Here is a 27103-nt window from a genome sequence, read left to right on the forward strand (position 1 = left end):
TCCCATCTAAAATATAGTGGTACCTACACAGATTTTGAACTTTTGTCCCAATTTTTCTGATCACTTTCGAGTGGGATGGAGATCTTTTAAATTCTTTTTCATGTGGTGTGGGTGTTGCTGCCTATGCCAGCAGGTTTATTGCCCATCCATATTTGCACTTGAGAAGGTGGTGGTGAGAAACACCTTCTTGAACTGCTGTAGTCCATGTAGTGTAGGTACACCCACAGTACTGTTAGGGAGGGAGTTCTAGGATTTTGACCCAGTGACAGTTACGGAATGGCGATATATTTTCAAGTAAGGATGGTGAGTGACTTGGGGGGGAACTCGCAGGTGTTGGTGTTTCCATGCATCGGCTGCCCTTGCCCTTTTAGAGGTAGAGGTCGCAGGTTTTGAAGGTGCTGTCAAACGAGTCATATTGAGTTACTGTAATGCATCTTGTAGGTGGTATACACTGGTACCACTGTGCATCAGTGCTGGAGGGAGTGGATGTTGAAGGTGATGCCAATCAAGCAGGCTGCTTTGTGCTGGATGGTGTCGGATCTTGAGTGTTGTCAGATCTGCAGTCATCCAGACAAGTGGAGAGTATTCCATCACACTCCTGACTTGTGCCTTGTAGATGGTGGTCAGGCTTTGGGGAGTTATGAGGTGAGTTACTCACTGCAGGATACCCAGCCTCCGATCTACTCTTGTAGCAATAGTATTTATATGGCTATTCCAGTTAAGTTTCTGATCGGTGGTAACCCCCCCCTCCCCCCAAGGATGTTGTTATTTGGGGATTCAGTGATGGTAGTGCCATTGAATGTCAAGGGGAGATGATTGGATTCTCTCTTGTTGGAGATGGGCATTGTGTAGCACTTGTGTGGCATGAATGTTACTTGTCACTTATCAGCCCAAATCTGAATGTTATCCAGGGGCAGAAGTTTTCATATGGCGGGTGGGCTTGGCGGGAGCAGGTAGGGGCGGGCGTGGAGCTGATCGCTACCCATGATTGGCTCCGCGCCGCCATTTTACGCATGCGGGCCAATTAAGGCCTGCCCAGTGTAAGACACGAACCGTAGGGCTCAGCGCTACCTGTGCAGGCGGGGGAAGGGGAGATTCGGGGCCAGCGCTCTTTTATGCATATGCACGAAAAAGCATTTCAAACTCTCTTGAGGCATGGAGCTGCCTCAGGGAGATTGAATGGATATTAAAATAATTAAATAAAGGATTTAAAAAGGACTGTATCACATGAAATGAGACAGGTTTTTACATTTCAGGAAAATGTTTTATTTATTTAATAAAAGCTTTAGGAAACCTCATTCCGCTCGTGGATGAGGTTTCGTAAAGAAACGTAAAGGCCGTAAGGCCTTTTTGCCTGCCCGCCAATCTTAAGGTTGGACAGGCAGTTTTACTACTTACATGAATTGCTTTCTTAATGGCCTTAATAGGCCATTTACATATCGGCGGGCGCGCAGCCAACTCTGGCATGAGCCCGCCAAACAAAATATTGTGGGACTGCGCGATGATGTCAGGACGCACGCCTGACATAATCACGAGTCATTTTCCACATTGGCGTGTTGGGCCTGCCTCCGCACGCTGACTGAAAAATTCTGTCCCAGGTCTTTCTGCATATGGGCATGCATTTTTTCAATATCTAAGGAGTCAGAAATGATGTTGAACATTGTGTAATCATCAGTGAACATCCCCACTTCTGACCTTATGATGGAGGGAAGGTCATTGATAAAGCAGCTGTAGATGCTCGGCCCTAGGACACTACCCTAAGATAGGGGAGCAACTCTGTCATCAGATGAAATATTAATAATGTGACTATCCTCATTCCGATTTTTCTCTTAATCAACTTCTTTATAATGCCTGGTGTCTGGAGCCACTTATGCACCCAGCATTGCTAAGGAAATGGAGGAGAATTTAAAAATTAATTATGACACGAAAATTGGTGTGGTGGTAAATAGTGAGAGGATAGCCTTAGATTACAGGAGGATATAAATGGGCTGATCAGTGGCAAATGGAATTTGATCCGGATAAGTGTGTGGTAATGCACTTGGGCAGGACAAACAAGGCATGGAAATCCATGATGAATGGTAGGTCCCTGGGAAGTACAGAGGATCAGAGGGACCTTGGTGTGCATGTCCACGTCCACCAGTCCCTTAAAGTAGCAGGACAGATAGATAAGGTGGTTAAGCAGACTTATGGGATACTTGCCTTTATTAGCCGAGGCATAGAATATAAGAGCAGGGAGGTTATGCTGGAATTGTATAAAACTCTGGTTAGGCCACAGCTAGAGTATTGCGTGCAGCTCTGGAATCCGCATTATAGGAAGGATGTGATTGCACTAGAGAGAGTGCAAAGGAGATTTACCAGGATGTTGCCTGGGCTGGAGAGTTTTAGCTATGAGGAGAGATTGGATAGACAGGGTTCTTTTTCCCTGGAGCAGAGGAGATTGGGAGGGGGGGGACATGACTGAGATGTATAAAATTATGATAGGGTAGACAGGAAGGAACTTTTCCCCTTGATGGAGGGATCAATAACCAGGGGGCATAGATTTAAGGTAAGGGGCAAGAGGTTTAGAGGGGATGTGAGGAAGAATTTTTTCACCCAGAGGGTGGTGGGAATCTGGAATTCACTGCCTGAAAGGGTGGTAGAAGCAGAAACCCTCATAACATTTAAGAAGTATTTGGATGTGCACTTGTGATGCCATGGCATACCAGACTATGGGCCTAGTGCTGGAAAATGGGATTAGAATAGATAGGTACTTGTTTGACTGGTGCAGACTTGATGGGCCAAAGGGCCTTTTTCTGTGCTGTAGACCTCTATGACTCTGTGGGCAGAATTTTATGGCAGTGGGATTTTATGTTCCTGTTGAAGTCAATAGGGTTTATAATGGCTCGCCGCATTTTACAGCCCCATCCCCACCGAAACAGGACCGTAACGTTCTGCCCTATGACTCTAATTTGATTAATTAAGTAGATTGCACCAGCAAGGTGTACTATGTGAAAAAATAAAAATATTGACAGCCTCAGGAGATATAGCCTGGTAATATTTTCTCACCCCCTCAAACCCCCAGGCAGACTGCTGGAAAGGGCCTATAAAATCTACTGTAAAAATTATAATTATCCTGATGTTGGAAGATCTGCTGTGGTTGGGGTAGAGGGTGAGGGTCTGTGCAGTGAGTACACTGCCACCAATCCAGCAGAATTCCTGCCAGATCATAAAATCCAAGCCAAAAGTATCCTTAAAATTATTCATTCTATTTTTTTATTTGGTAACTGTGCCCTCTGTGAATAATGTCACAAAAAATATCTGTGTTTTGCTTTGGGCCTCAAGTGGATTCTTGTTCTTTGTGATCTCAAATGGCTTCACATCTTTAGATTTCTTGAACTATTCCCTGATGGTAAATGAAAGGCAGTGTGCATTCTCCTAAAAATGCCACAAAACACCAGCTGTAGTCTAATTGCACTAGCTTCACACATGGCCCTGTACCTTAAGAGTAAAAGAGTAATCTAACTGGTATTGACCGTTTTAGGCAACAACTTTAAACATGGCCCTGAAGGGTTACTAAAGACTTCAAAACATACTCCTGACAAGTTCTTAACATTCAAGCGCCCCAGTTTACTATAGCGACCCTGAATTATATTTAAATGTTATTAAATATATATTAACATTGGTGTATTAAAGTTAGGTGGCTAATGTTAAGTAGATTTAACTTGTGCTACAAAATGGAAGAGAAACAAATTAATGCTTTTTAGGACTGAAAGCTTTAAAGTCTAACTGGAAATTCCCAATTTAAAGCCATTGATAAGTAATAAAAACAGAAAATGCTAGAAATATTCAGCAGGTCTGGCAGCAACTGTGGAGAGATAAATGAAGTTTAATAAGTAAAGTTGACCAGCACCTTGTCTGGCCAATAATACCAATATCTATAAAGACATATGAGCAGTTGCCTGAATTTTTAGGTTGGCAGGTGGGCGCAATTGGCAGCTCCGGGATCAGATGGGGAACGGACTGCCAATCGCAATCGGCCCCTGACCGCGGTTTCACGCTGACTGGCCAATTAACAGCCAGCTAGTGTAAAGCGCCTGCTGGGAAGCTCAGTGCTGCTGGGGTGGGGACAGGAGGAGGGCGGGCGTTGACGTCAATGCGGCCAGCACTGGGAGAATGCTCCCTTCAGGCAGAGAGCTGCTTCAGGGAGCTGAAGACCTGAAAAATTAAAAATAAAGGTTTCAGGAGCCGGAAGAAAGTCTCCATGCATCGTACTAAATCACCTGAAAATTTAGCTACTGAAAATGCTGTCCACAGAAATTTATTTATATTTTATTTCATCATAGAAACCTCATGCCATCTGTAGATGAGGTTTGATGAAAAGTGTAAAGGCTGCCCTGGCCGATTTGCCTGTCCGCCAACCGTAAGGTTGGACGAGCAACAAAAAATTGCAGACAATTGAGCCGTTAATAATCTTTTCAAATGGTTTGTTCCACTCTGTGTATATAGTTCAGTTTAAAGGGATTCAGTCATTCCTTTACTTTGAAACATCTATACACCACAAGAAATTAACTGGAGCTTATATAAGCCTTTATTATTTTAGATTTATTTATGATCAAACATTTCACCATGTCTCATTTTGTCTTTGTCTCAAGTTGCCTCCTAATAGCCTGTTTTGTAAAAATAACTTCCTCATTCTGTAATTTGAACTGAAATTTCTATTAAGAAATGTAAAATTTGGTCACATGATATAGCTCTTAGCAGTTTAAAGTAGCCCACCACAAAGTGGTACTGCATGGGTGTTAACCCTGGTTGTTTAAGAAGACTGTTTAATTTTGTTAACTAGGTGTGCTATTGATGTAAACAAGATAATAACAACCTCCTTCCCCCACCCCCTGCCCAAATGAGGAAGCAACACCAAATAAAATAGAACAGAATAAATTACAGAATTCATGGTACAGAAGAAAGCTATTTGCCCTTTCACCTCCCTGCCAGTGATAGCTGTTTAAATGGAGGTTTCTACTCTATGGGTGGAATCGTCCCGGATTTGCACTAATTGCAGTAGTGGGTGTGAAAAAGGTTGTTTTACCTGCTAACAGAAATGGCGGGTTTTCGTGCCATATTATCCCTCCTAGTCCGTCCGCCCTCGTCAATAATGCATTCACAGGAAACACTTCAGATCGCTGCCAGGTGGGCTCGGATTTGCCCACCACACTGTGACCTCAGCGCTACCTCGCTATGGGCGCCATATTTAAAGTACACCAGAGCGCAGCCTATTTCATGTCTCAAGACCAGGACTGCTTCAGTCAACAGGTGGCCCCAAAACCAATGAAGACGGCAGCCTCCAAATTTAGTGACGCCTCTCTGGGGTGCCTGCTGGAAGCAGTGTAAAGCTGCTGTGATGTCCTCTACCTCCACTCTGGCTGCAGGAGGTCCACCAGAGTCACTAATCGAGCCTGGGAGGTGATGGCAGCAGCGGTCAGTGCAACCGGAGCACAGAGGAGGTCAGCCATCCAGTGCAGGAAGAAGATGAATGCTCTCATCCATTCCACCAGGGTAAGTCAACCACCTCAGCACTCTCAACTCACACACTCACAAACTCATCACACATCCACAGGGATCTCATACCTCAAGGGCAACACCACTAACTCTCACACACACCCTCACATCTCCATCAGGCTTATAAACTCTGAAGCTCGTGTCCACATCCCGTCATGGCTCCGCTCACCATACAAGCATTCCATGCAATGCCATGCGTCCTGCTCACACAGATTATCTGTTTTCATGCAGGAGAAGCTGGCTCACAACAGCAAGGAAAGGTCCCTGGAGTGGCCCACATTTGGCTCCTCACTCACTTTGAGGACCAACACGCTGACTTGCGATGCCTGCTGCGATGGTGAGGTCGGCAGTGAACACCCACGTGATGATCCTGCACCACAGCAATCCTCTCGCAACGCAACTGTGAATGCTTTCTCTCCTGTTTTTTAGTCTGCTACCATGTGCTAATTATCCCTACTTTGCTTCACAGGAAACTCTGCCAAGTGCTTGACACACTCAGCCAGCCAGTTCCTCAGCTCCATCCACATACTCACTTCCAGCCAAGACAACACTTCCTCCATTGAAGAGCTGCAAATAAGCAGCCTGGAAAACCCATCACAGTGCTCACCCACACCCTCCACCAGCACAGCAACACACACCTTGGTGGGAACTAGATCTAGACCGTGTTTTCCTACCGACGTAACAGTAAATCAGGCATGGGGGTCGATTCCAGTTGGGCCTTATGTTGCATCCCATTACCGGGATGCAAATCGCATTCATGCTAGCCTCCAGCAGGATTTGCATTCCGCCATGGTGGACACCATTGGATGATCCTACTATGCTTTTATGCCAACATGAAACTGATTTCTGCCCCCCCCGCCAAATTGTCTCCCCCATCGACCATGATGACCGCCGCCAACAGGATGAGACAATTCTGCCCTAATTCTATTTCCTCAGTCTTTTTCCCAGTAGACTTGTGGAAGCAACAGCACCAAAGGAGAATGTGGAGAGTCCAGCAAAGAGTACTGTATAGGCAAAGACCAGTGAATTACAGAAAGGAAATGGATTGGGTGGAAAGAGAATTATTTCCTGTTTTCCAAATACCAGGAGTATGCTTGTTTATCTCTGAAATTAATGATCCACGAAATTAACAGCCCACTAATGCAATCAAGAGGAATGCCTGGATGAAAACATGCAATTTCTGAGTTGATTTGTGGGTGAGCCATTAATTACTGAGAGAAACTCTCCCAATTTTCAGATATTTTACTGCCATTGTGCCATACAAAAGAAGAAAAAAACACGAGTGACTACTTATCAATACTTTCTCTAATGAGATTTGTTCAACAAATTTCCTGACATTAGTACTATAAGTAAACAGTATATTTTGATTTGTTTTAGCATCAAATACCCAATTAGAAAATTTCAGTGCAGTATAACATACGATGCCCAATATTTTCCTCTAAAGACCAAAATATTATAATTTCTTTTTATATTCTAGAACTCAATTTAAATTTCATCCATCAATAAAGTATTCATATTTTTATTTTATTTCCACACATTATGAAATTGCAATACATAAGGTTGACATAAACACACTACTATATCCTGAATATGATGCACAATAACTTTCAACTGAATATTACCTGACAAGGAACAAAATTACGAAATAATTGCATGCTATTCCATATTCAGTTCAATTTGTGCCAAGTCCTTGGAATTTTTTTTCAGAAGGAATAATCAATTAGCTCAGTCATTCATTGTTAATACCTCAGGTTTTGAGGTTAGATGACTTATTCTGCCCAGAGATAAATGATATGCCTTTATCAGACCATAATGTTCACCCTATTGCAACAAAAGCCTTGTTTATACCCTCCAAACTAATGTGGTTCTGAATCCAAGACAGTGTTGTCAATCATAGGGACAGGTCCAGTGTGAACCATCTTCAGAGGCCGACCATGTCTTAATTAAACGGCTAAAGCAAAATTTTCCCTGTGGACTTCTGAACCCCACCCTCAGGCTCACGTGGGAGTCAGAGGCCTGGACTGTTTGGGAAACAGTCATTGAATGTGATTTTCCCTGGAGCAACCAATTGATTGCCAGAGGGTGAGCTCACCATCCAATTAAGGATGATGGGCGGGCTCTGAAAGAAGGACCAATCAGAGAACTTCCAGCTAGAAAGTAGCTGCAGGGTGCTATAGATGGTAAGTGAAAGAGAGCGCACTTCAAAATGGAGGCACCCTCTCTTCATTTTTTAAAAAAGTTTAAATAAAAAAATGGCTTTTCAAGCCAAGAGATGAGGGTAGTCTGCGGCGGCTGCTGCACCCAAGAAGGCAGGGAGAGCCTCTGTGCCTGCATGGGGCCTGGATCCTTGGTCTGTCACCCGCAGGCCACCACCAGGCAGTTAATTGGCCCAATCACCTGCAGAAAATTGAAGACCAACTGGAAAATCTCAGTCAGCCCCCTTTAAATGGCCTTGTGGCCCTTTAACGAGCCTGATTGGATACTCATTGATTGTGGGCGAGTGGCCCTGCCTCCTCTCCCGCCATCCCACTGCCGTTGAACTGGCCTGGGGCAGGATGGAGCCAGGGAATTGGCACGCTGACCAGTGGCGCTATTTTTAGTACCTGCCCAACTCTGCTCCCAGCCCCAGTGAGGGGTAAAAATCAATTCCCAGGTTTTATACATTGTGCTTATTTCTTGCATTCTATAGTCTACATAGCTGAATAGTTAATTATTCTGTAGTTGACCAATTTAGAAATTTTGGGAGGAACCTTGTTGAGGTGTTGGGGGATCTCGCCTACCGGCTGGAGAGCTGGTGACAAACCTGCACTGCCTCTTTTTGGGAAGGCTTGCCGAACCACAAGCCAATCAGGCAGTGGTGAGGCCAACGGCGGGCCTTTCCCTGGAGTCAAGATGGTTTGGGTGCAAGTGTCACCTGCTGAGAGCTGCCGGCCAGTCAGAGACCAGCAGCTCTTGTGCTCAGCAGCGCCACTGAGGAGACTGTGGCTGCTGCCAGAGCACAGCACTGGAGTCCCAGGAGTGCAGGGGTGAGGGAGCTGGTTTCATGGAGTGGGGGTCACGGGGAGAGGGGTGAATGTGGGTGAGCAGGAAGGGCGGGGGTGGGTCTCAGCTTCCCAGTCCCTCATGTCTAGCCCCTTGATCAGGCACTGTGCCTTTGATTGAAAGACCCCTCCCCTCTCCACACCCTGGAGGTGACAAGCTGGCCACACAGATATAGCTTCAGTTCGTGCCGCATGGCGACAGGCCCTGCAGCTGGATTAATACCAGCAGTGTCAGGATGAGGCCTTTAGGTGGTCATTAATTGGCCACTTGAGAGCCTCAATAGGTGGCGGGATGGCAAGGTCGACCTTGGGTTTTCCCGCCATCCTGCCTCCACACGGATTAATGCCCATTTAAGCACCTCACCCTGCCGCCGCTGATATTAATCCAGCAGGGGACTTGCCACGTGAGGAGCACAGCAAGCAAACCCTGACATGTTTGCTTGCAGGCTTCCAGAGATGGGTGTTGTCCCTTGTTCAAAGGTACTCAGTACCTGATCAAGGGAACCAGCAATAGGAAGGGTGCAGGGCTCACTAAAAATCACTCCTGCTGCTGACCACACCCTCCCCTGCCACTCCCACATCATGATCTCCCCTCCTGCCATCACTCACCTGTGGCTAAGTCCCACGGGTGGCACTGCTGAGTACAGAAGAGCTACCAACCTCTGATTGGCTGATAGCTCATGGTAGGCAGGACCCACCCCCAGGATCCTTAATCCCAGGGAAAGGCCTACAGCTGACCTGTTAAGTGCCTGATTGGCACAATATGTGGCAGGCCGCCTCAGAAACAGGTGGTACAGGGTTGAAACACCCATCGCCTCTACAAGACTACACCTGTAGTTATGATAGGAATGCATAGCAAAAGGATGTATTTGAAACTCCTTGGTGTGGATCAACATTCCATTTGCCTTTTTAGTTGTTTTGAGAGTTGAGCAGCCATATGGAGGGATTGTGTACAGAGAGACCTCAACCCTTTGCACAGTGCAAATCTTGGACAATTCCACCGTATGAAATGGTTTGACAGAGTTGACATAGGGAAGATGATTTCATTTACGGGCAAGACCAGAACGAGCGGCGATATATATAAGATAGTCACTGATAAATCCAATGGAGAATTCAGTAGAAACTCCTTTACCAAGAATGTGCTTTCAATGTGGAACTTGCTACCACAGGAGTAGTGAACATAGGCGCATTCAAGGTGAAGCTAGATAAGCACATGACAGCGTAAATTATGGAGGGATATGTTGATGAGGTTAGATGAAACAGTTGGGAAGAGATTCGTATGGGGCATAAACACTAGTATGCACCTTTTGGAATGGCCTTTTTCTGTCCTGTGGATGCTTAGCAATATTTTGTAAGATTGTTAATGTATTATAAATATTTTAATTTGCTAATTTCAACCAAGTCATTATTGAGGGATACAAAGACCAGTCACTCTGGGCCATTCTTATGAAGCTACTAGTGCAACATCTCAGAATAATGACATGGTTAATTTAGAACTTGGATTTCACCATGTGAAGTATCACAGCCATTTTACAGTAGAGTTTGATGAACTAATCAAATAATTATTTTACTTGGCTGCTTTGAGTGTGAAGCTGATTTAAAGTTACCATAATACCATAAGGGTATTGGATGCCCTCAAATTTACAACTCTCTAACATGGGGCAGAATTCACCGGTTGGCAAGCGGGGGCGGGGCCTGCTCGCTGATGTGTAAAATGACGTGCGGTGATGTTGGGTGGGTGTCCCAACATCATTGCGCATTATTTAGATTTTCAGTTCAGCGGGCACGCAGCCGAGTCAGCTGCGCGCCCGTTGAACTCTTAAGGCCATTTAAATAGTAATTAATTCAATTAGCTGAGCTGCCAGTCCAATCTTAAGATTGACGGGCTGGCGAAGAGCCCAGGCAGCCTTCATATTTTTCATGAAACCTCATCCACGGGTGGGATAAGGTTTCATGAAATGTTTTAAAAGTCAATAAAAATTTTTAAAATAATTCTTTCACATGTCCCAACTCATGTGACAGTGTCACATGAGGCGACATGTTTTAAACGTTTTTATTTCCCTTTATTTAAATTTACACACGTCAAACCGATCTCCCTGAGGCACCTCTGTGCCTCAGGGAGATGTCTGCGCTCATTCACAAGTATGCGCAAAAGAGCGAAGGGAACCCCCCCACCTTCACCCGCACAGGGAGTGCTCAGCGCTTCCGGGCGAGCGTCACGCTCGGCAGGCCTTAATTGGCCTGTCCATGTAAAATGGCGGTGTGTCCCAATCGGGGGCTCTGATCGGGTTCGTGCCCGCCCCACACAACCCCCCCGTCAGGGGGGAAATTCAGCCCATAATTTTCAAAGTAATGCTGCTACACAAATGCTTCTAAGGATAAACTTTGTGAAATAACGACTGACTGGAACACCATGCATGCTGTCCTCTGGGCGCAGTCCCACAATCTATGCTAAAAGGAGTTTTATCCCATAAGAGTTATCCAACACTGTCAAGAATGTACTGAAATAGTGTTAAAAGCACTCTGATACTTTTGCAAATATAAGTAGAATGCAATCAGCCAAAACCACCTCTTAACAATGCAAAAAATTCTGCACATTGCAAGTTCAACTTTGTCCGGTTTTACAGTGACATACACAGGTACTTTTCTTTACATGCTGGGAAGTGCTTTCAAATTTTGTTGATGATGCATGAATGTTTCTTGCAGGAAGTTCCTCCTGTAAAATCTGGCAATGCTGTTTCAGTAATTTTATTTATTTTATTTTAGAAAGTTGGATGCATTCATATATGATGCGGCAGTGCTCAATTACATGGCAGGAAGAGATGAAGGCTGCAAGCTTGTAACAATTGGCAGTGGATATGTCTTCTCGACCACTGGTTATGGAATAGCTTTGCAGAAAAGCTCACCTTGGAAACGTCAGATTGACCTGGCTCTCCTGCAATTTGTTGGTGATGGTATGGATGCTTTATGTTATCCATTAACTTAGGACTTTCTGTTGAATTTACACATTTATTTTTTCTCTTCTAGTTAAATTCTCCATTATCATGTAGTTCCTGAAACTTAATTTAGAAGAGATTTCTCTGTGGTACCGGTTGAGGACTTAGATGCAAAACGAAGGCGAGTGAGTGTAATTCTAACGTCACAAGCTTATAAAGGCAGTTTCCATCATAAATTTGGACTTAATTTATAATGAAAAAGTTGGCACAAAATCTGTCAAAGCCATGGAAACATGAAGTAAGGTTTTCAGATAGGATTTTTTAAAAAATAACTTAATAAAGAGATACACTGTTGTGGAATTTTGAATCTTCTCCCATTTTATATTTTGTTCTTTAAATAGGGATGTTTAGAGTAAGTTTCCAGCTTTTTGTGTTTTCATCCCCTTTCTTTATCCACTTACTCTGACAGCTGAGAGGATGGGTTCTGACAAAAGGTCATAAGTCTTGAAGTGTTAACCCTACCTTCCTTTCTGCACAGATGCTGCCTGACTGCTGAGTGTTTCCAGCATTTTCTGTTTTTATTCCAGATTGCCAGTGTCCACAGTATATTGGCTTTTTGGTATACAGTCTGCTCCCAAATTGCACCAAGTCCTCCAACTCTGCATCCTATCATCTTCATGTTCTGGTGTTACACTGTTGTATTACATTTAGAATCTGAACCTCTTTTGAGATTAAACAAATAAAATGTGGAATATTTTGAAAGATAAATTGATTCTTTTCCAGTTACTGTATGCCAAATTGAATCTCTTTTATAGACTTTGATTTATGGACTGAGGGAGCCATAAAATGAATTTTAATCAGATGTATGATCATTTGAATTGATTTAGATTAGATTGGCTAATCCTTTCAGGACTGTGATGCTGTGCATACATATGGGAGATTTTTTTCACTCTGCTGTCATGACAGATTTGCATGTTTCCATTTTACATGGGATTTTGATAGAAGTGATTGAAAGGCAATAGGCGCCAGACAGTTTAAAAAAAAAGTAGCAATCTCTTTGTTTAGCAATTTTTTTAAGTCTGCTCCCTGCCAGTGAAGCAGTGGAAATGGGGTTTGGGTGCCAAATATAGTGGAATTTGTTCCTCAGAAAATTTAATAACTCATTATTCAAGCAATTGGAGGAGATGTTTATTTTGCTTTGATGTGTTTGTGTACAATCTACGTGAAGCATTTCTTTCACTGTCGATTTAGAAAAAAAATTTCTTTGAGAAGTCATTTCACATGCTTATCTAGGAGGTATCCTTCCATGATATCTGTTTTACCAGAAGTCTAGAGAGACTGTTTTATAAGGGACTATCTGGGCACCCTTTCTCTTGTTACTTTACAAACATTAATCTTTTTTTAGAAAATGCATGTGTTGGTGGGGACACCTGATCTTAAAGGGATTGTTTGGAGTGGGGGGTGTGGCAGATTTATACATAGTATTTGATGGTCTCCTTACTGACCCCTAATCTACATTCAGTTCTTACCTTGAAAATTTATCTTTACTAGGTAAGCATATCTAGGCAATGAATCAAAGGTTGGTCCAAGGAGTTGATATACAGATCAGCCATAATCCATTAGAATAGGCTTGTATGCTCAATGACCAACTCCTGTTCATATGGCCAAGATTTTTTATCAACTCCCGGGAGCTGGTGGGGCCAGTAAAATCATACTGATGTGTCAGATTAACTCCCAGGTGAGGTCCTGCCACCCGGGCATTTTCCCAAATACAGAGATGCTGTCCACTCCAGGGAGGCAGGCTGCTGATAACCATAATTAAAGGCCCAATTAGGTGCCATTTTACACTGCTGTCAGCTGAATTCCAATGGTGGATTAAACATCCACCGAAGAGGAGGCCACCAGCTAAATGGAGGAAGCCTCCATGTGGCAGCCCAAGGCGGGGGGCAGGCGCAATGCGGGCTCAGGATCTGCTTCATACCATGATCTAAGAGTCCCAATGCCTGGGTCAAAATTCAGGCCTGTGTTCCCAAGTGTAGAAGCTACATGTAAACCTAAGACTGATTCAGTGTAATTATTGTCACCTGTTTTTTCAAAACTGCAAAAGCACTTGAGTAGAAATTGAACATGGTTTCTAGAAGGATAAATTTCAGAGCTAACATCCAACTCTGAAAGAATGTCTCATAGATGGCCAAATGGATATTGGGTAATTTTTCAGGCATCCCTGGCTCCTGCCTAAAGTTGCTGTTGGCTCCCCTGACTCCACAGCATAACATCCCATTGCTGCTCCACACCTGCTCATTCCAGGACGTACCTTCAAGCCTGGCCCAAAGTTTGTTACTTCAGATGGGCATGCTGCCTGTGGAGGCCCAACACCCACTGGCAGCTCATCCAATTAACGTCAATCAGGCCTGAAACACGCCAGGGAGATATGTGTACCCACTGCACTGGATTCATCTTGATTGTCCTATTTTTATGCTACAGTAGGGATAAGTAACAAAGACACTGCTCACAACCGATTTAAATGATGACATTTTGAAGAAACTTTGGAGGTGAAATTGGTCTACATATGCAGTGCAGGCTCATTGTGGATCAGCAGCTGACCTTTCACCATGCCAGTTTTTATTTTCCATTGACTTGGAAAACCTTGCAAGATTTTTAATTTTGAGCCATGTAAAAACAACAGTGAGAATAGGAAATAAGTCTCCATAGACAGTTTAAACTATTATTCTCTGAACTTTCAAGGAAAAAAGATTGGTTGCGGTGAAAAATCAATGCTGTTTGGAGCTGCTTGTGTACACCAATTCCACTCCCTGTAGCTACTACACTACCACATTTTTGTCAACATAAACCTAAATGGATTCTTACTGTATGTGCCCTGCAAATGCTGACAACTTTCTCACAGCTGGTGCGGCATGATTTGTGTTTATCTCAATGTTAACTCCTTACTTGCAGCTGCATTACATTTTCTGCTTTACATATAGTAGCTGACATTTGAGAGTAGAATATGCCGTTTTGGTGATGGAGAAGTTAACATGTATTTTGTCAACATAACAGACAAGTACAGCAACCATATAAATTATGTGATGATGGTGGTATGTTACAGTTCACTCAGGGAGTCTGAAGGCATAATCACCCCAGAAGGCGGAGGGGCATGTTAGTGGGGTAGTGAAAAAGGCATATGGGACACTTGCCTTTATCAATTGAGGCATAGATTACAAAAGTAGGGAGATCATGTTGGAGTTGTATAGAACATTGGTGAGGCCACAGCTGGAGTACTGTGTGCAGTTCTGGTCGCTGCATTATAGGAAGGATGTGATTGCACTGGATGGGGTGCAGAGGAGATTCACCAGGATGTTGCCTGGGATGAAACATTTAAGTTATGAAGAGAGGTTGGATAGACTTGGGTTGTTTTTGTTGGAGCTGAGAAGACTGAGGGGTGACCTGATCGAGGTGTACAAGATTATGAGGGGCATGGACAGGATGGATAATGAGCAGCTGTTTCCCTTAGTTGAAAGGTCAGTCACGAGGGGACATAAGTTCAAGGTGAGGGGCAGGAGGTTTAGGGGGGATGTGAGAAAAAACTTTTTCACCCAGAGGGTGGTGACGGTCTGGAATGCGCTGCCTGGAAGGGTGGTGGAGGCGGGTTGCCTCACATCCTTTAAAAAGTACCTGGATGAGCACTTGGCATGTCATAACATTGAAGGTTATGGGCCAAGTGCTGGTAAATGGGATTAGTTAGGTAGGTCAGGTGTTTCTCATGTGTCGGTGCAGACTCGATGGGCCGAAGGGCCTCTTCTGCACTGTGTGATTCTGTGATTTGCACTAGGTGCGGTAGTGGACAGGAAAAAGGATGTTTTACCCGTTGGCCGCAATGGCAGCTTTTCATGCCTTATTGTCCTAATCCCACCTCATTGATCATGCATTCCCTGGAAACTCGCCACTTCGATGGCGGGCGGGCTCCAATATGCTTGCCATGCTGTCACCTCGCCGCGTCATCACGCTGGGTGCCACATTTAAAGTGCAGTCGCACAAACACCTCTCAGTGCTTCCAGCCCAGGACTGCTGCAAAGAAGCCATGGCAAGAAAGCAAGAAGACTGCAGCCCCCGGTTTATTGACGCATCCCTCGAGTGCCTTTTGGATACTGTGAAGGTCAGCTGTGATCTTCTGTACCCTCGCTCTCGGGGCATGAGGGACAGCAACATTACCACTCCAGCTTGGTAGGTGATGGCAGTGGTGATCAGTGCCAATGCTGTGCAGAAGAGTTTGGCCAAATAATGCAGGTAGAGGATAATGATTTAATCCATGCCGCCAGGGTAAGGCAACCATCTCATCACTCTAAAACCACATACTCAAGCCCATTGCAATTCATTGGCATCTCACTCACTGCCAGATCAAGGGACATCACCATCCATTCTGTCACATACACCCTCAAGTCTCCATCTGGCCTCATCTCCTCTGGAGACTGCCTCCCCAGCCCTCACCATCTTGAGGCCTCTTGCACAAATCAACTTGTGCTGCCACACACACCTTGTGGTATCCACCCCCCTTCCCCAGTACAGCCCTCACCTTGCAGCCTTTTCCCTTGCCTGAGGCTACTTTTCTCCCTTCCCTAAGCAAGCCCTAGCCCTGCGGCCATTGAAAAGCCACTCCCGCCTTATGGCTGGCCTGGTAGGTAGAAACCTGCCTGTGAGCCCCTCCCCCTAAAAGTGATGTGTTGCTGTCTGTGCAGCCTTGCGCTGATACTGCGAGTGCTGCCCAAAGCAAGGTAGGCAAACAAACCTCGAAGTCCTGAGTGAAGTGCAGCTCACCAGGTGCAGATCGCTTATCTTTTTTTTTAATTCATTCACAGGATGTGGGCTTCGCTGGCTGGGCCAGCATTTATTGCCCATCCCTAGTTGCCCTGAGAAGGTGGTGGTGAGCTGCCTTCTTGAATTGCTCCACCAATATGGTTAACTCTTAAAAAAATGCCCTCTGAACAATGGCAGTTAGGGATGGCAATAAGTGCTGACCTAGCCAGCGACGCCCACATCCCACGAATGAATAATTTAAAAAAGTCCAGTTGTGTACAGTTGTGAAACACACTGGAGTGCTTGGATGATCCAGCGTTGGGGGGGATGGATGATTCCGGCGAGCTGGGCTTATAATGATATGTAGATGTATTACAATAGTGCTCCCGTCATCCAACGGCAGGAAACACGGCCCGCCATTGACAGGCAGAGCAGACAATTGCAAACTAGTTTCACAACGTCATGAAACCGATTTTTGGCCTTATCACCATATTGTCTGCTCATGCTACCAAACACACCTGATGCCAGCGGACACGGAAAATTCCACCCTGAGTTGCTGCAGCAACATGCACTTTCACATGTATGTTGTTGTCTGGAGTTCCGGATAGTGATGGTAGAGGCTCCAACATTCTTTCCATCACATGGCTGACCAGGAATCTCTCCCGCTCTTACCAGCTGCCATTGGTGTTTGTTGGAAGGATTTGCAGGTTGATATTCAGCTTGCTTGTCTGCATTATAAATGTATCTTCCTTGGCCATCAAGTCCTGGGGGTGGGGCTTAAATCTGGAGCTTCTGCTCAGGAGCAAGGATGTTACCCACTGCGCCACAAGACGTCCTTATATAAATTATGCACCATTCCTGTACTGCCAACATATGTCACTTCTGCAAATGGCACTTAGATTTTTTTTGTTATCTTTTATACAACGTCTGTTGTAATCCTTTGGAAATACGTAGGCATGATGTGAGATAATCCATTGCTGGTTCCTTCATTTGGGTTCATCTCAAGAAATATTTACCAGTACAGCCTTGTAAGCTTCATAACACAGCACCACTGTGGCAGTGTTGCTTTTGAGTGCATTTGTTTTATAATATTGCTGTCATAAATGTCATTGATTCAGATTTACAGAGGGTAACATATGGCAGTTGCTTTCTCCTCATTCTTTTTTCTCTCTTTATGATCAGGAAATCTGGGCTTTTTTATCCATATAAACAGAATTCTGCTATCCATAACTCTTGCAGTCAGTAAGGTTTTCATTTCCCTGTAGTCTTGGTGCTGAATTTCTCTGTATGGAATATTTAAAAAATATTCTCTGAATTTCTCTGTATGGAATATTTTAAAAATTGACTGGGATGCTGTAACACAGGAAAAGGTTGAGACAATGTCACACTGTGAAAGTGAAGCTACAGGATTTTATTCATGTGATGAGAGACTGATTCCTGAAATCCTGTTGTGCTTAATTCACACAGCAGATGTACCGACTGTCAAAATATTACATATTACATAGAATTTAGAGCATAGAGACAGGCTGTTCAGCCCAAATGATCTATGCTGGTGTTATGTCTCATATGAGCCTCCTACTAATCTTCATTTAACTTTATTTCATTATTCATAAATAAAGTTAGAAAAGAATTCAGCAGGTCTAGCAGCGTCTGTGGAGAGAGAAACAGAGGGCAGAATCTTCTGCAGATTCCCACAAGCCGACGTGTAAAATGACACGCGGTGACATCAGGCATGCGTTCCGACATCACTGTGCGTCATTCCGATCTTTTGTTCGGCGGGCACGCACCGGAGTCGGCTGCGCACCCACCGAACTGCCAAAGGCCTGTTAAGAATATTAATAAAACAATTAAGCAATTTGACAAGGCTGCCAGTCCAACCTTAAGGTTGGCGGGGGGGCAGGCGAAGAGCCCAGGCGGACTTCGCATTTTTCATGAAACCTCATCCATGGGCGGGATGAGGTTTCATGAAGGGTTTATTAAATTAATAAATATCTTTTAGACATTTCATAAACATGTCTCAGCTCATGTGATGCTGTCACACGAGGGGACATGTGTAAATTATTTTTAACTTTATTTTGAAGTTTCAAATTTAACTTAATCTCCCTGAGGCATGGAGCTGCCTCAGGGAGATTTATGCAATCTTTCACGCGCATGCTTGAGAGAGTGCAGGCCCTGACTCTCCCCCCCTCCCCCTGCCCGCACGGGAGCACTGAGCGCTACCGGGCACGTGTCACGCTGGGCGGGCCTTAATTGGGCCGCCCACATAAAATGGCGGTACGCAGCCAATTGCGAGCAGTGATTGGCTCCGTGCCCGCCCACGCCCGCTCCCAACTGGCCCGGCTGACGGGGAGAAAATTCTCTCCAGAGCTACCATTTCAAGTCCAAATGACTTTTCTTTGGAGCTATTTCTCTACTCATTTTTCCTTATCCAGCTTCCCCTTATATCAGGAAATCATGGCCAAAGCCTGAAAAGATTGCACACACACGCATATTTACGAACATATGAATTAGGAGCAGGAGGAGACATTCAGCCCTTTGAGCCTGCTCCACCATTCAGTAAGGTCATAGCTGATCTGATTGTGGCCTCAATGCCACTTTCCCCCTATCCCCAATAGCCTTTTGACTCCCTTGTTAGTCAAGAATCTATCCAGCTCTGCCTCAAAAATATTCAATGGCACTGCCACTACCACACTCTGGAGAAGAGAGTTATACAGACACATGACACTCTGAAGAAAAAAATTCTCCTCCTCTCCGTCTTAAATGGGAGACTCCTTACTTTTAAACTACAAGGGAAACATCCTTTCAGCACCCACCCTGTCAAGCCTCCTCCGGATCTTATATGTTTTAATAAGATCATCTCTCATTCTTCTAAACTCCAATGGATACAGGCCCAACCTGCCCAACCTTTCCTTCTAAGATCACCCCCTCACCCCAGGAATCAGTCAATTGAACCTTCTCTGAACTGCTTCTAATGCAATTATGTCATTTCTTAAATAAGGAGACCAAAACTCTACACAGTACTCTAAATGTTGACTCACCAATGCCCTGTACAACAAGTAGCAAAGCATCCCTACTTCTATATTCCATTCCCCTTGCAATAAATAACAACATCCCATTTGCCTTCCTAATGACTAGCTGTACCTGCATGCTAACTTTTATGATTAATGTACCAGGATACCCGATCCCTCTGTACCTCAGAGTTCTGCCATCTTGTTCCAGTTAGATAATATGCTAATTTCTTTTTTTATTCTGGACAAGTTCACATTTTCCCATATTATACTCCATCTGCCAATTTTTTTTGCCCACTCACTTAACCTATCTATATCCCTTTGCAGGCCCCTCATGTCTTCTTCACAACTTACTACCTATCTTTGTGTCATCGGCAAATTTAGCAACTGTACATTTAGTCCCTTCAGGCAAATCATTGATATGTTGTAAATAGTTGAGGTCCCAGCATTGATCCATGTGGCATTCCACTCATTACATCTTGCCAACCTGAAAATGACCTGTTTATGCCTACTCTCTGTTTCCTGTTAGTTAATCAATCTTCTGTCCACGTTAATAGGTTACTATGTTATCCCCTACACCATGATCTCTTATTTTGTGTCGTATTTTGTGCAGCATTTTCTACAACAGTTAGCTGGAATGTATTTTTATACATGATCAGTGTACTTTGCATCACAGGTGGACTTGACATAGGCCAACTGGATTGACTGGATTTGCAGAACAATTACTCAAATTCAGGAAGAGTGTGGAACAGTTTGGCCAGCTGCTACTTCTTCTTACACCTGATAAAACTGGCTTGCTGTTTTCTATTTTTGTGTTTGGAACCCTCTATTGTAAGGCACCATTCAAATGACAGAAAGCATGGATGTGATGCATGTTGTCTGCCATGACCTCCTTTACAAACTATGGTTTTGTATGTATTGATCTTAATACCAAGTATTAGTTCTAATTACATTAACAGTGAAAATACATCTCAAGTAGTGGGACTGGGGTGGAGAATTAAAATAACAAGTGACTGAAAGTTCAAGATCAAGCTTGTGGACTGAACAGAGATTTCACAAAGCAATTACCCAACTTACATTTACTCTCTCCAATGTGGAGGGGACTGAATTGTCAGCAAGGAATACAGTATGGTAAATTGGAAGAAGTACAGTTAAAACATTGTTTTACCTGGAAGGAATGTTAAGGGCCTTGGATGCAAGTAAAGGAAAAGGTACAGGAATGGCGTTGCATCTTGGGTTCTTGCATGGAAAGTTGATTGAGGAGTGAGCAAGGTGTCACAAAGGGAATGGTCCGTTCAGAATGTCAAAAAGAGAGAGGAGAGTTATGGCATTACAGAGTAGGTGATAGAAATGGTGGAGGTCGATCCATTGAATATACATCCTGCTGGGTCAGAAGGTGAGGACAAGGAGAATCCTATTTTGGTTCTGGGATGGAGGGGAAGGGTTAAAGCAAAAGTGCAGGAAATGGGATGGACACGGTTGAAGGTACTGTCAGCCATAATAGAGGAGAACCCTTGGTTGAAGAAAGAGGAATACATATCCGAAGCAAAGCTATGGAAGGTGGCAACTTCAGTATCGAAGCAACAAAAGGAGAAACTGGGAGAATGGAATTGCCTCCTTACAGGAAGAGGGGTTAAAGGAAGTGTGCTCAAGGTAGATGTGGGAGTTAATGGGATTTTAGTAAATAATGATTAACAGCTTATCCCCAGAAATAGAGAGAGAGAATTTGAGAAGGGAAGGAGAGAGTCAGGGACGGACCATGTGAAGGCTCTATCTCACATATTGGCCATTAAATAATTTAGGTTCTTGAGTGTTCACTGTCAGCAACCTTTCGATTTCAGCCATTCCATTATAGTGACAGGGGCCAGAATTTTACGTTGATCAGGCGGGTGCACTTCCAACCTGAACGCATGTGAAATTGCGTGAAATGACGTCAGGCGAACGCCCTGACATCACCGCGCACTCGTACATATCTTGCTCACTTTTATGGTTAGCAGAAAGGCCAATTGGCCAGGTGGGTTTTATACTTTTGCTCAAACCCCAATCCAGAGCGGGTTGAAATCTCCATGGATAAGTAAAATAAAAACAGATATCTGGGGACTAGTTTTTTATGAGGTATGCTTTCAGGTGCTTGATTGTGCTGCATGGACATATTTTGGAGCATTTTTGTTGTTTCCTTTATCCTGTGAAGGCCTGCAGTTTCCTGAGGCAGCTGTCTGCCTTCAGCGAGCTCAGTGGAAGTGCTCACCAGCACCCGTGGTGACTTCGGTGCCCACCCTCTTCCTACCCCCACTGGCAATGCTGAGCCTTTCTCCGGGCGCGTTTTGTGCTGGCTGGCTGTTAATTGGCCAGCCAGTGTGAAATCACGTCCCGGGGCCAATCGCAGCCAGGGGCCCATTTCCCATCCACTCCCGGGCCCGCCAATTGCATACGTCTGACGAGTGAAAAATTCAGTCCAGGGTTTTGTTGTGCACCATTGCATTCTGAAATTTCTATACAGAAGTAAAGAAATTTCTACTTGCTTTTTTTAAAGCAGGCAGTTGTTATCCTGAATCCTGAATATAGATAATTTTTAATATAATTTCTTTCCCCTTGTGTAAAATCTGGTATTCCTAGGTGAACTCTGATTTCCTAAAGCAGTGCAATTCATGCTGTGGATATCAGCATGATTACCATTGATGACTGAGAGGGTGAGCATGGGACTGAGTATAAAATTATATTGGACAAAAATATTGGAGTACCAAGAAAAAATAAGAAAATAATGTAACGGCAGGTGCAAAATATCACATCAAATAACTTTTCTGCAACCGGAATACGTAGAAGCTGGTGAGAATAGCCAAGGAAGAAGCGGGAATCTTAGGTGAAATGAACATAGAGTCATAACGGCACAGCAGGAGGCTATTCGACCCGTCAAGTTCATACTACCCTCTGTCTAGCAATCCAGTCAGTCCCATTCTCCCAGTTCCATGTAGATGAAGAAAGGCTATTAAATGACAATGATTTGTAGGGTACTTTTGCTCGGAACGATATATATTTCAGTAGCATCAAACTAATATTGGCCTGGATATTAACAGGGGCAGGTTACATAGGCCAAGGGGGTTTGGAGGGGTTGGGAAGCAGGGATGGAATGGAGCTTTGAATAGTAAACCTGGAAGTAATTTTCTAATTCCATAGTGTGCATATTTTGTCCTTAACAGGTTCCCTACCCAAAAATCTGCCTGATTGACAGGCTTGGCATCCAGTGGAGCATCATCCAATCCCCGACACTGGAGGTTCAATCTCGCCCCAGGGGGTGTTCCAATTTCTGCCTCCATAGAGTGAAGGTCTGATCCCCAATTCCGGTGGTCCAATCCTTGATCCAAGGGGTCATGATAAGGTATCTGATGGGTGGGGGGGTGTTTGGAGGCTGTGAGTAAGCATTCCTGGCTTGCAAGCAATATTGTGAAAACACTTATCTTCTCCCTAGAGCTGGGAAACTCGGCCAACCACTTTAAAACTTGCAAAGCAGGCTAAATTAGAGGCTGCCATCCTCATTAAAATATTGGCCAGAATTTTACATTCGGCATGCGAGTGCATGCCTGTCACGCTGGAATGTAAAATGACACGTGCTGACGTCGGGCGTGCGTCCTGATGTCATCGTGAACTCGCGTGATATTTCATTCAGCGGGCACGCGCCAGAGTCAGCTGCGCCCCCACCAATAATTGAAAGGCCTATTAAGGCCATTAAGGACCTAATTAAGCTGAATTTTACGCTGCCCGCCCAACCTTATGGCGAAAAGGCCAAGCAGCCTTTACATTTTTTAGGAAACCTCACCCATGAGTGGGATGAGGTTTCCTAAAGCTATTACAAATTAAATAAAAATTTTCTTTTAAAATTAAAAACATGTCCCATCTTATGTGACACATTCACATGAGGGGATGTGTTTCATTGAATTTTTATTAAATGCGTAAACTGCACGCTAGGCCTGGCTCTCCCTCCTCTCCCGCCAGCACAGGCAGCGCTTAGCGCTGCCGCTCATGATCCACGCAGGCTGAGCCTTAATTGGCCTGCCCGTGTGAAATTGTGGTGCGGAGCCGATTGCAGGTGGTGGTTGGCTTCCCGACTGCCCCCACCTGCTCCTGCCGAGTCCGCCTGATGACTGGAAAATCCTTGCCATTGAAATTGCCAACCCGCCTCCTGGGAGCAGGTTGGTTGGCCTCCCCTTGTCCCTCTTGTAAAATCAGAAATTGACGAATTGGAGATGGGTTGGGTCAGTGTTCACATTTTAAAAGTTTTCATCCCTCCGTTGGCTTCCAACTCACCTGTTTTTGTGTGCTCAATTGCCCCATTGTGTTTGCTTTGGGATTTTGCCATTAATGAGGCAGAGCAGGAGAATTTCTGCTGTGGTTCTCCACATGTACTCAGGAAAATGAAGGGAATGTGGCGTGGTTTTTCTGTGGTTTTGAGACTCTTCACTAAAACTATGATATACAAACAACTGTGGAAAATCACCCCCACCAGCACTGCACTCCCCACCCCCACCCCACCAAGTTTATTGGTTTTTGGCCCCATCATCCTACCAATCAATTTCCAGGATGGATATGTTATGGGCAGGAGGGGGGTTAATTTAAACAGCACTAATTTCTCCTCTCACTACCTGTCTGTAAACAGAAAGGTGTTTTTCATTTGCTTTCCCAACCCCACAGTTTTGATGTGATCCAATTTCTATTAATAGCCTCACAGCAAACTTGAAATAGGATGAACTCAAAGGGTTAGTTTATTTGTACACTCTCAAAATGGCGGAGGAGGTTCTTGCCTCCTGTGCATTCATACAGTAAAAGAGATATAGAGAAAAGAAAGATTTACAGGGCAAAGACCACAGGAAAAAGAATATTGTTTCACATGGGTTCCAGAGTCCCGAATCAAAGTCTATTGAGGTATTCCTTCATGAGGTCAGTGGGTTGAAAACCAATGCTGGTTAATTCATTTTTCTGATGGTGTTGATTTTACACAATGAGGCAGGCATGTAGAGATGAATCAGTCTTGTAGGCGATGGTGTAGAAGTTATAGCTGTAACAGTGTAAACTGGGGCCAGCTGACCAGATCTGGGCCAGAGCTCTTTTTTTGTGAGGCTGCTTGTAGCATGGTAAAATAAAATGGCAAACTGAGCTAGCAGTTTCACAAGGCATTATTATTGGTTTCACAAACTAGAGGTCCATGTCACATGACTCCCACCTCTTCCCATTGTCTTTGACAAGGGATGTGTACCTCTTATCTGGGTCCCTGAGATTGTTAAATGTCCCTACCATTAAGAATTGAAAGGAAGGTTGGAGGGGCCCTTTGTCCTAGCAGTCGAGTAGACTCCAGTTGGACTGGTTAATATTATATTCACATTATATTCCATCTGCCAAGTTTTTGACTTCACTTAACCTGTCTATACCTCTCTGTAGACTCTTTGTGTCATCCTCACCACTTGCCTTCCCGCCTATTTTTGTGTCATCCGCAAACTTGGCGATAGTACAATCACTTCCCTCATCTAAGTCATTAATATTTATTGTAAACAATTGTGGCCCCAGCACTGATCCCTGTGACACTCCACTAATTACAGGTTGCCATCCTGAAAATGCCCCCCTTATCCCAACTCTTTGTCTTCTATTAGTTAGCCAATCCTCTATCCATGCTAATATACTACCCCCAACACCATGGACTCTTATCCTATTAAGCAGCCTTAAGTGTGGTACCTTATCGAATGCCTTTTGGAAATCCAAATATATTACATCTACTGGTTGCCCTTTATCTATCCTGCTTGTTACCTCCACAAAGAATTCTAATAAGTTTGTCAGGCATGATTTCCCCTTCATGAAGCTGACTCTGCTTGATTATATTATGCATTTCTAAATGCTCTGCCATTACATTCTTTATATTAGACTCTAACGTTTTCCCAATGACGGATGTTAAGCTAACTAGCATATAGTTAACTGCTTTTTGTCTCCTTCCCATTTTGAATAAGGGCGTTACCTTGGCAATTTTCCAATCTTCTGGGACTTGTCCAGAATCTAAGAATTCTTGGAAGATTACTACCAGTGCATCCGCTATCTGTGTAGCTACTTCCTTTAATATCCTAGGGTGCAACCCATCAGGTCCAGCGGACTTATCGGTCTTTAGCCCCTTTAATTTCCCGAGTATTCTTTGTCTAGTGATAGTTATTGTATTTATTTCTCCCCCCACCACCCTACTTTTTCCCCTTGATTATTTAGTATTTTTGGAATGCTGTTAGTGTCTTCTACTGTGAAGACTGATGCAAAGTATTTATTCAACTCTTCTGCCATTTCCTGTTTCCCACTTATTATTTCCCCAGCCTCGTTCTCTAAGGGGCCTATGTTCACTTTGACCTCTCTCTTCCTTTTTATATATTTAAAGAAGCTCTTACTATCCATTTTTATATTACTCACTAGTTTACCCTCAAAGTTTATTTTCTCCCTCCTTATTTTTTGGTCATCTTTTGTTGGTTTTTAAAAACTTTCCCAGTCCTCTGGCTTACCACTAATCTTTGCCACATTGTATGTTTTTTCTTTCAATTTGATACTATCCTTAACTTCCTTGGTTAACCATGGTTGGATTATCCCCTTCCTCGAATCCTTCTTCCTCAACTTCTTTGTTGTGAGTCATGAACTATTTTCTTAAACTTCTGCCATTATCCACCAACCATCTTTTCCCAGTCCACTCCAGCCAACTCTGCCCTCATTCCTTGTAATTACCCTTATTTAAGTTTAGGACAGTTGTTTTCGACTTTATAAGTCTCCCATGTGGGATTGTCAAAGGCTTTGCTGAAATCCATATAAACTACATCAACTGCACTACCTTCATCTACACACCTGGTGACCTCCTCAAAAAATTCAATCACATTTTGGGTATCATTACCTAAATAGCTGCCCTGCAATGCTGCTATATCCTTTTGCTTTGTAAACATATGCATCCCCACTCTAGAACCCTTTCCTCCTCTATTTAGTTTAAAGCCCTCTCAACCGCTCTAGTTATTCGATTTGCCAGGACACTGGTCCCAGCATGGTTCAGGTGAAGCCCATCCCACTGGAACAGCTCCCTTCTACCCCAGTACAGGTGCCCGTGCCCCATGAACTGAAACCTATTCTTCCCACACCAATCTTTGAGCTACGCATTTAACTCCTTAACTTTATTCATCCTATGCCAGTTTGCTCGTGACTCAGGTAGTGATCCCAAGATTATTATCTTGGAGGTTCTACTTTTTAACCAGCTCTTAACTGTTCAAATTCTTTCAGCAGAACCTCCTTTCTATTCGTATCAGTGTCATTGGTACCAATGAGCACTGTGACAACTGGATCTCCCCACTCCCCGCGCCCCCCCCCCCCCCCCACTCCAATTTCCTCTCCAGCCCTGAGGAGATGTCCTTAACCCTGGCACCAGGCAGGCAACACAGCCTTCGGGACTCACGCTCATGGCTGCAAAGAACAGTATCTACCCTCCTAATTATACTGTTCTCTACTGCTACAATGTTCCTATTCCCCTCCCCGCCAACACTTGAAGTGGCAGATGGAATACAACGTGGGGAAGTGTGAGGTCAGCACTTTGGTAGGAAGAATAGAGGCATAGACCATTTTATAAATGGGAAGAGAATTCAGAAGTCTGGAGTGCAAAGGGACTTGGGAGTCCTAGTCCAGGATTCTCTTAAGGTTAACTTGCAGGTTGAGTCGGTAGTTAGGAAGGCAAATGCAATGTTGGCATTTATTTCGAGAGGACTAGAATATAAAAGCAGGGATGTGCTGCTGAGGCCTT

General features: G+C 44.1%; 1 protein-coding gene across 1 annotated transcript in view; it reads left to right on the top strand.

Moving 5' to 3' along the window:
• The window catches only part of grin2aa (glutamate receptor, ionotropic, N-methyl D-aspartate 2A, a), a 376984-nt gene that overhangs the window by 324906 nt on the left and 24975 nt on the right, over positions 1–27103 (top strand). The window contains exon 10 of the mRNA XM_041206490.1: positions 11343–11530. Within this exon, the coding sequence (XP_041062424.1) occupies positions 11343–11530 (188 nt within the window). The remainder of the gene's footprint in view (positions 1–11342; positions 11531–27103) is intronic.

The sequence above is a fragment of the Carcharodon carcharias genome, chromosome 15 (assembly GCF_017639515.1).
Source record: "Carcharodon carcharias isolate sCarCar2 chromosome 15, sCarCar2.pri, whole genome shotgun sequence".
NCBI classification, from domain to species: Eukaryota; Metazoa; Chordata; class Chondrichthyes; order Lamniformes; family Lamnidae; genus Carcharodon; species Carcharodon carcharias.